The following is a 10,522-nucleotide window of genomic DNA, read 5'->3' on the forward strand; positions in this document are numbered from 1 at the left end:
ACATGATCACATTAATTACATGAACTATTCCATTGTTAGATAATTTACCATCTTTGTCCATTCGTAACTGAAATAAAATGCTCAGCTTCAACATCACTTTATGAATACGTGGTCGTGGACATGTCACCCTTCGATATTAATCACATTGTCACTCCTACCATGCTATTAATACAAAAGCTCTATTTTCTTTTGATAAACTTATTAGACTAGATTCTACTTATCTTGAATGTTTTTGTTGTTTGTAAAACTACTATTGTAAATATCTTTAAAATATTTACGCGGTAAATAGTTCTGATAAATAAAATCTTTCTCTTTAATAGGATTTTTCTCTTCAACTCCATTCCGCCCTGAATGAAAATATTGTTTGTCATACATTATGCATGAAACGTTTGGTTAGGTTTTGAGACCGTTTGATTGGTAAGTTGGATTGGTGCCTACCCTATTAGATACACACTTTAAAATGCGTAAAGCACGAACCATGCAACGACAAAATAATTTAAAAATACAATAATAAAGCACCTCCTTCATAAAAATGTGTACGCAACATATTTGTCGGAATAAAGCTTGCATATCACGAGTGTATTTTTTCTCCCGACCTAACTCTTACCCAGGATAGCTTGAATAACTGGGAATGATTTGCTGCCAACGAAACAGCAGTAGGTCACCTCTACATGCACTCAAAAATCAAAATCTCACAAAAACCATTGCGGAACCAAAACATAAAAACGCACAAGACCCACGTCCACCTTATAAACTTATGACCACGCATAAGCATGGTTTCTATAATAATAATAATAATAATAACAATAACGCAAGTATATGAGGTTTCACAATCTCTCCTCCTTAAAGAAATTTCGTCCGAGGAATTTGTTAGGCCTTGTATTCTAACTTCAAACGTGACACTAAACTTTCTAACAGTTCACCCTATCTTAATATGCAGAACTTCAACATCTGACAATACTCTTTTCTATCTATGATCATGCTCACACATGAATACATGGGATTTATATAGTAATTAGCATGGTAATTTGATTGTATTCTCTTCACTAAAATCTAAATAAATGACTTTTATAATGGACAATTCTAGGAGATACCGATCTTACAGAGTAGTACTACAAACCATGAAAGATCAGTTATCTTCCAAAACTGACTTGATTGCTCAAGTAATCTTCTCAATTTTCACCAATGCAATAGTAATAAAAAATCACCAACTAGGGTAAGCTCAAGGAAATTCTTCGACATCAACAATCCCCATTTTTAATGTCAAATTTTTCTACAAATACTCACTTTATATATATATCAACCATAAAATCTTTTATCTTACGCAATATGTCACAATACTAGTTCGAGGCAAAAAAATCTTTCAAATATTATGTCATCAATATTTTTTTTTTTTGCCACATTCTCAAGGGATTTCAACTTAGTTTTAATGCTCTTCCAAGTAATTTCGTCAATCCATACATGCATTGCTATCCAAAATATTTAAACTCTTTGTGAACCACTAATCACATACTAAGAAGCTAAAACTTATCTATCGCTTTATGACGTCAGTCTAAAACTAATTTCACGATACCACTGAACAACCAATATTTCAAATTATCACTTTTCTAATCCTCTACTAACTAACAATGTTAACCCATAATAATTTTCAAGGATTAAAATCTTACATCAATCCTACGATAACTTCACCTGATCTACTTCTACTATCCCATTGAATTCCACATTAACATTGATAATTTTATTTCTTAAACCTACAAAGCAAACACCCTATATAATATATCAAGGTACTGGAGTTCTTCTATTTGAGTGAAGTACACAAATTTCATACATAATTCTTGCCTACATAATTACTTTGATCATCCAATTCAACACTCACCAAACTTTTCATAATATTGAAACTATTAATTAAGCCTTGAAGATAGTAATGGCAAAAAGAAAGTATATTGACCCTACTTCTCTTCAATTAAATATGAGCTTAGCCTCACAATGGGAAGGGGGGTTAATAGACTAGCAATAATGTGGTTCAAATTCACCTTTGGCGAGAACCAAACCTAAGACCTCTCACTTATAAGTAAAAAAAGAATACCACTATACCGTAGTACTAAGTGGTTGAGCTTGTACATATAACCAATCATTATACTTCAAACAACTCTAAGAGACAGTTAGTTTGCATCATATGTCCTACATTTATTTTAGGACATAGCTGATTACTGAAACAAAATCTATCACCTCAAAAGCCTCATGATTTTAATACCTCTACGTCGCGCAAAGTGTTTTTTTTTTTTAAATATGTATTTCCCTTTTGCTTATGAACTAATTCGATCAACGAATTAAAACATTTACACAAGTGGATACCACAAAGGAAAAAGGCAATGCAAGAACCCCAAAAGAAAAGCAAAAGGACAAAAAAAAAAACACTTTGCGCGACATAGGTACCCCTACGTCGCGCAAAACAGCTTCACGCGACGAAGACATACGTCGTGCAAAGCAGTTTTGCGCGACGAAGGTAAATCTACGTCGCGCAAAACATCTTTGCGCGACGTTTGTGCACCAGCGTTGCGCAAAGTTAGGAAAAAAGTGGTAAAGCATCTTGATTTGAGCCAAAACTTTGCGCGACGAAGCCTGGCGTCGCGCAAAACAGCTTTGCGCAATGCCAGTCTACGTCGCGCAAAGTGTCGTTGCACAAACATGTTTTTGTACTAGTGCCGTTATAAATCACCAGTCTTATTTCACAATCATAATTTGTGTACCCAGCTAACTGTTGGAAATTATTTGAAATTCGTTTCGGTTATATTTAGCGGAATTGACATATCCCGAATCACTATCTCGTTCTTACAAGCCTTTTTTGTTCGCAAGCACGAACTCCACCATTTCTAGGATTAGGTTGCATATCTAGCCTGGCTCGATTGCCCACGTACTATATGCTCTAGCACATGAATCAAACCTACGTAGTCCTCTCCCGCCTACACCCCGTAGTATTGAACCATAGGGAGAGATATTTGTGTAGGGTGCGAGGACGAAATTCGTTACGGCGGGGACTTGGAATGGCAATTTGGAACTCATACATTAACCTTCTTCTCAAGGCCTCTATATATAGCAGTCAATTTAGGGTTAAAATGTGGGATGGTGACCACTAATCTGCGTGCAGAATTTTAACTCACTAATTAAATGGTGACCACTAGTGACAAAAGCATCCCCTATACTATATATTTCGAAGTTACGTCCCTCTTATTTTTTTAGGCTCAGCAATACACTGATAAGAGGAAGCAACACAAAATCTGTAGTTCTACGTACTCGAGCTACAAGCCTTAGCGCATTGCGCGAGGGGGAGGGTTTTAACCCGGGACGCAGGAGAACAAATTTTCCATTATCAAACTTGATTTCAGACAACACCTACAGATTCAGAAGTTACAACTGTATAAATTATGAAATAAAGCTAATCATTCTCTTTAGTCAATAAATAATTGCTTTCTTCAACATTTTCCCTTTTGAAAATACAGGTCATCTCATATAAAGTCCCTATAAAATATAAATTGCTTCTCCAGACAAAAAGAAATTTTTTCCTGTTCTTGCTTCCTACCACAGCATTCAGATTTTCTCACCAAATTATCATACTCTGAGAATGTAAGTGGACACACTTCAATACCAGAAAATGTATAAGACTTAATTCGGGCAGCTCCACCACGAGATTCTCAGAGAGAATGAGTTCTGATGCTCGGAAAGTTAATCCATTGCCCTCTCGGATGCATAGGATACTTTCTGCATTATCATGGACTCAGCAGCACGGATTGCCCTCTGTGACCCCGTGATTGTCACCTTCCTGCAGAACAAGACACATGATGGAAAGTTATGATTTGGAGATGGTCGCTCGGAGGAGAAGATTAATGATACCATGATTTACAATACCTGTCAGTAGTTCCAGACATGAAGTCACCCCTATCAGATATCTTTATCTTGGCTCCACTACCCTGCCAAACGAAAGTGCTCTGGTTAGAGTTTCTGCATATGTTATGAAGCTAAAAGATATTAAGGTGGTATTTATAAAACCTGACTAATCTCCATTATGGTCCTTCCACCACGACCAAGAACCAACCCAATATGCTCGTCCGCTACGCCAATTGTGACCGAGTTACTCCAATCCTCCTGGAAAACAACAGAATGTTTATAGTCAAGAAAAAAACAAGAACATAAACATATAGATAGCATGACAATTATGCACTTGCTATCAAACGACAAGCTACCATTCCATTCCATGTTTTAACCATCATGGAAATAAGGTTCATGCAGCATTTTCTACTTCCAAACAGACTAACAGCCCCCAAAAGAACCATTTGACATGTTTTCAAGCACATCCACTGTCCCGTGTATAACTTTTGTAAAACTTAATGTGAATTCTGAAATATTATCCCACGCCAACACTAACAAGTCTAGAAAATGAAAACTTACTAAGCATATCTGTTCAAACTATATCACAAGTCCCTGAACGTCTATTAATTTAAAATCAGATAATAACTTAGTGGGCAAAGGATGAACCTTAGCATTCTGAAATTTTCCTCCAGTCCCATTTGGTGGTCCATAGCTCATTGCATTGTATGCTGCTGTTGCAACAGAAGGAAGCACATATGCATATTGAATACCATGAAAACCCAAGAAGAAAACACCTTTAAGTTCAGTTGGAGTGAACTTACTAGGATTCAAATCTCACCATAATAATTTTGTAGAGTCTAATCTAGGCAATTATATGAAATTATGCAACCATACTATGAAACAAATGGCCATCCAGAACCTCTATTCAGAAGCACAGAATTTTAGTATTAAAGAATTTCATTTGATTATCAGTTGTCAAAAAATTGTTATAAATAAAGCATGTGCAGAACCAGACCCTACAGGGATACCTCCCTCCTAAAATCCACCTACTTCCCAAGGGCTTGTCCTGGTGCAAACCCAGGTCGTTCCCGTCAATTGCCTAGAAAATAAATAAAGAGATATTTGGATCCTGGTCCCTGAGTCCAAATTTATTAGCTGTGTCCAATAACATTTTAAGTGTGGTTTAACTAGAAGAGTCAAATGCACGCACATAGAGCAAACCAAGGAAAAAAGAAGTCACAAACATGGCATTCTATTTCACACACACAAGAATATCAACTTAAAGAAGTTTAGAACCTTTTTCACAGAAACTAAAATAACGTCTCTTTCATTCTACTCTGTAACAATTTATTTTATATCAGAATACATTTAATAGAAATTGATCTCTCTTATTTTCCATTTCAGTTTTTTAAATCCATTTCAATATTATAAGCAATGGAAAATGGTAGGAAATGCCTTTTCTACACAATTGGTTTTCTAGTGATAACACACTTAAAACTATGCATATTCTTTTATTAGTTATGATATTTTTTTTTCCCTACGTGGGGAAATGAAGATCAAAATTGGAACTTCTATTGTTTAGAATAGGATGGGGACACCGATTTGTCTACTTCCCAGAAAAGTTCATTTTACGTCTAAAATGTTTTACGCTGTAAAATATTTTGCACAAAAATTAATGGAATGTATAAAAATCTCTCACTATTTGAAACCAAGCTAATGGATCACATTTCAAGGTGAAGCAAAAATACAATAAGAAAGACCTCTATAACCTCAATAAATAATGTTCACTACACTACATTTGAATCGTATGCGCACACAAACACACTAAGTTCTATATAAATTACGAATTTTTTTAATTTTTAATTTTAATTTTAATTTTATTTATTTATTTACTTTTAGAAAGCAATGAATTAAGAATATGATCATAAGCAGACACACCTGGATATGAAAATGGGGCATTCATAGACTGAGCATAATGCGAGTCTTCAGATAACTTAGAAACAATTAAATCAACTGCTCGCATCTGTTCATCCAGACTTCCTGTTACCGTCACCAGCCGATCATTCAACCCAAAATAATTATTGTCCTGTGGTGATATTTTAATTCCAGCTTGTGATTCTTCAATAAATGACCTGGTCAACGGAAATCTTAAATGTTAGCAACTTTTTTAATTATTTGTTGGGTGACATACATACAAATGAGGACCCTAAACATATAATTGAAAAGCATTGAAACTTTCATCAACTATGAGTTAAAAGTATCAGTTTGAAAACCTTAACCAACAAAAAGACTTCAGTGTTCAATAACACTTTCATGAAGAGTAACTACGGAATCTCAACAGGGCATAAGCATGGGCCATGGCTTTTCCCATGTAAAGAGAAGCCTAAACCCAGCTATCTCATGAAACAAACAAACGACAAGATAAACAGGAAGGGGAAATTAATTGCCAAAACCTCCACTTAATAGAATTGCCAATGCAGACTCCTAGTCACTGCACATATTGCTTTTCTTTTCATAAAAAGCTGTATCCTCGATATAATATATATCTTATAATCTAGCAAATTGTGTATCTCTGCTACCTGTCTACTCAACATCTATAAACTTCTCTACTTAGGTCATGATATCCTTCAAATCTGAATAGCTGAACAAGACAATCTTTCTTTTTTGGGCAACAGCTGAACAAGATAATCAAGTATATCATCTGAAACAACTTTTTAGATATGACAGGACTCCAACAATAGGACGTATGAAACAGCCTCAAGCAGAACAATTCCATGTATCAAATAATGCTTCCCCATCTTCAGTGATGCATCTTGAGTCTATGCAATCATGTTAGTAATCAATTTTGCCAATAGACTTTATACAACAGCCCACCAGGCATCATGTCAACTCCAGATGACAACACACATATCATTTTTCAAATCATGAAACCTCTTACTCAATGATTATGTTAGTGAGCAGAAACCCAACATTAAGGAGCTGACTCCCCCCCCCCCCCCAAAAAAAAAACAAAAATAATATTCACATCTGAACAATTTTATTATTGTAAATCCACCAATTTAGAAAAAACCTTACTCTGATATCCAAATTTGTTTATACTCGCCTTTTCTTGCATTTCTAGGTTTTTTCAAGTATCCTAGCTATGTCCATAGTGAAGTAAGAACATGCTTCAGAGAAGTACAAACACCAGAGAGTATGAGTTTATTTTGTTATTATTATTGAAGGGAACCACAAAACAAAAAAGTACTTAGTTTTACAAACGAGAACTCAGATTTTATGTTATATAAGCATGTCAAGAATGAGTTATGATACTAAAAAATCCATGAAGTTGTGTCCTTACTTTATGGTAGACCCTCCTTTCCCAATTATGCCACCACAAGAACTATTTGGAACAACTAATCTCAGCTTTGTTCTTGGTTCCACTTCTTCAGTTTCTTCAGAATGAAGCTGACCAACACAGGAAAAGCACAATTAGCACCAGAAAAATCTAGTTTACTTTACTAATAGTTTAAAACCTATAAATTGTAAACCTGCATCAGAAAAAGTACCTCACTCAGTAACTTAGCAAGAACAAGGTCCACAGCCTTGACTATTTCATTAATTGTTCCAGAAATCATAATAATCCTATCAGTTGTTCCGGGGAAAAACTCATGATTGCGCGACAACTGAATTCTTGCTCCAGATTGCGATTGAAAATCAGTGATTGTTGCACCACCCTTTCCAATAACAGAACCAGCTGCAGCATTTGACACCAGAAACCTAACATATGTAGGCTTCTCCGCAGAATCTGGAACAAGCAAAATAGAAAAAAACTACTGCATAAGTACAATGAGGCAGGTTTATTACATTTCCGACTACATATTCGAGTTAACTTGTGTTTGGGAAATCATTGGTTCAAATCATAACAGCAATACTACACATACAAAAACGACTTGAAAAGATTAAATATCAAGAGCTCAAACAGAAACAGCCTAAGCAGAAGTAAAGCAAAGGAACACCTGTGAGCAGTTTACAGTAGCTAAGCTCACCCTCTTCGCCTTTGCTTAAATTTGTTCCATTGTATAGAGTGAGTTAAAAGTATAAAACTAAGCAGTGCCCTAGTCTATTATCCACAGAGGATCTATTACATAGAAGCTAATATAAAAAAGCATTTGGTCAATTACCAAATTGAGTATTTATTGGATTTATTTAGCAATAATGTACAGGCATTTGATATTATAACCAAATCAACACAGAAGTACCGAGAGAAAACCGTTGGCCTGGAAATCACAAGACAATTCCAACATACAGTAATTAACAAGCATGTCTGAAAATAAGGCAATTCCACACGCCCTCGTGAAAATCCAATAATTTCTAAAGACGCCATTTAGTAGTTGAATAGGAGGAGAAACAAATGATTAAAACCGAAGGCATTTCAGACTTACGGAACTCAGATCCTGCTTGAGCTTTCACTCTTCAACACACATGCAACAAAGTCCTATTTATGCCGTAAATAACGATTACACGAAATTCCCTCACATCGGCTATCAGTTCAGACCACGAAATTATTCAAATTAGTTTCCCAACCAAATCCAACATGTTTAAACGTAATTCACAACCTTATTTTCCTTCAATTGGAATCCCCTAACATTTTCTCAGCAAACAACCCGATTGTCAGGCTTAGGACTAGGGTTAGGGTTTCAGTTTACAGAGAACAAAGGAATTAACTTGAAGGAAGCTGACATTGCCATAATTGCACAACTCCACCGAACAATTAAAGTATAAAAACAAGAGAAATCACCACTATATACACATTTCACAGACATGTAATAGAAAGACAATAGAGAGAGAGAAAGTGGATCAGATCAGAGAAGGAGAGAGTGAGAGAAAGAAAGAGATACCCGAACCCGGTGATTTGGGCGGCGGCGGCGGCGGCGATGAGCGCCTCCGTGGGGCCTCCGGTGACGACATGTAGGAGGACTCAGTGGACTCCATTGTCTTCTTCCTTCAGAGAATAAGATAGAGAGAGAATGGAGAGAGAGAGAGAGAGAGAGAGAGAGAGAGAGATTCTAGAGCATGCGCAGAATTGGAAGTGGGATTGAAGCTTGCAGAGAAGGTGTTTGATGAAATTGTTGAGAGAGAAAGCAAAACGTGAGATTTGTGAGTGCTTTGGTTTTTCGCTGTGAATCTGTCTGGGGAAGGGAACCTATCTCTTCACTCTTCTGCCTGCTACCCACCTGGTCCTCACCTACTTATCCATCTCCCTCTCTCTCTCTCTCTCTCTCTCTCTCTCTCTCCTCTTCTTTGTTCTGTTTTGGCCGTCAGAACCGCCTCCAAAGTCCTTATTTTGTAATTTTAAACTCTTTTGGTTTTTTCCGATCGGATGGATCAGGGCCGTTGAGGTAGTCAACTTCTGGGTGGTGGTACGCGAGATGAAGGGTCAGGATCTGAGTTATGATATTAGGAAGGGATTGATTGGGGATAGGTTTTGATGCTCACCGCCCTCTCGCACGTTTTTGGTTCCCATGCCCAACTATACAAATCGCGTTTGTACAACATTTTTACCATGACCAAAAGTACAATACAACTATTTACTCAAGATATTTGTTCTCTGTTCACACTTAGGTTAGTTTGGTTTCGCTATGTTTTTGAAAATAAAAAATAAAAAAATCTGTGAGAATTGATCGCTATAAAATAAAGTTATTGAATGTTTGATAAATTTTTTTTTGTAAAAGTATTTTTAATAAGAAAATAATGTTTGAGTGTTTGATAAACTTTTATATAAATTACTGTGAATGTGTTAAATGATTGAAAAAAAATATGGTATTTAATGCGATATAATAATTATCAAAAAAAATAGGGAAGTGTTGGCACTTCAAAAATCACATTCTATACTCCTCACAAATGTATTTTTCTTTCCAAATATAAGAAGTTTGAAGTGTATAATAAGATTTTTGGAACGCCAATAATAATTTCCAAAAAATAATGCAGGGACAATAAACGTAATTTTGTAAAATATGTGGGGTATACTTGTCATTTGCAAATTGGCACTAATTACTATGCTTTGAAAAAAAAACATTCTTTTAGAAGCATGGTAGACTCTACTTCTGTTTTTCTATGTTTTCTGATGTCAATGGCAGCAACTTTTTTTGTTTTACCAAACACATTTGATGTTCCATATTTTTCTATTATCTTTTCTTTTAAGCACCAAAGTCTCAAACCAGTACTTAGTATTATGGTCTAGTGATATTCCTCCTCACTTGTAAATGAGATGTCTTATGTTCAATTATCGGCACAGGTAAATTTGAACCACATTATTATGACAAACTCATTGTAAGCCTTAACTCACTTCTCTACTTAATTTAATGCGTATAAATTTGTTACCAAATAAGCCACACCTTTATAGCCATCACAAGCTTAGTCATATTAAGGGATATCCTCCCATTTATAGCCATCATAATCTATCCACCACGGTCTATGTAAAATTTGTTACCAAATAAGCCACGACTGTAAACATAATCTTAATTAATCATATTGCTGAACTCATGTAAACGATTAAATATCAAAAGAATAAGGCCAAATCAGATAAAGAGTACTCGTGGTCATAAGGTAGTCGGATAATAACCCATGTGATAAAAAAAATTCAGATAAATACCCTTGTGGTAAAATATGTTAG

At 35.5% G+C, this 10,522-nt stretch overlaps 1 protein-coding gene across 2 annotated transcripts; it reads right to left on the reverse strand.

The window, feature by feature from the left end:
- Positions 1-3,348: 3,348 nt before the first annotated feature.
- LOC103438866 (protein BTR1) lies at positions 3,349-9,175 on the reverse strand. 2 transcript variants are annotated; one of them, XM_008377405.3, is made up of 8 exons: positions 8,748-9,175; positions 7,416-7,654; positions 7,208-7,314; positions 5,806-5,999; positions 4,534-4,598; positions 4,048-4,143; positions 3,907-3,968; positions 3,349-3,820 (listed from the first exon to the last, which is right to left on the reverse strand). In XM_008377405.3, the coding sequence occupies exons 1-8, from the start codon at positions 8,839-8,841 to the stop codon at positions 3,724-3,726; spliced, it is 954 nt and encodes a 317-aa protein (XP_008375627.3). In that variant the 5' UTR covers positions 8,842-9,175; the 3' UTR covers positions 3,349-3,723. The 2 variants fall into 2 exon arrangements, with proteins under 2 accessions (XP_008375627.3, XP_008375628.3); XM_008377406.3 differs by having other exon boundaries at positions 4,534-4,595; positions 8,748-9,157.
- Positions 9,176-10,522: the final 1,347 nt, after the last annotated feature.

The sequence above is a fragment of the Malus domestica genome, chromosome 07 (assembly GCF_042453785.1).
Source record: "Malus domestica chromosome 07, GDT2T_hap1".
In the NCBI taxonomy this organism is placed as follows: Eukaryota; Viridiplantae; Streptophyta; class Magnoliopsida; order Rosales; family Rosaceae; genus Malus; species Malus domestica.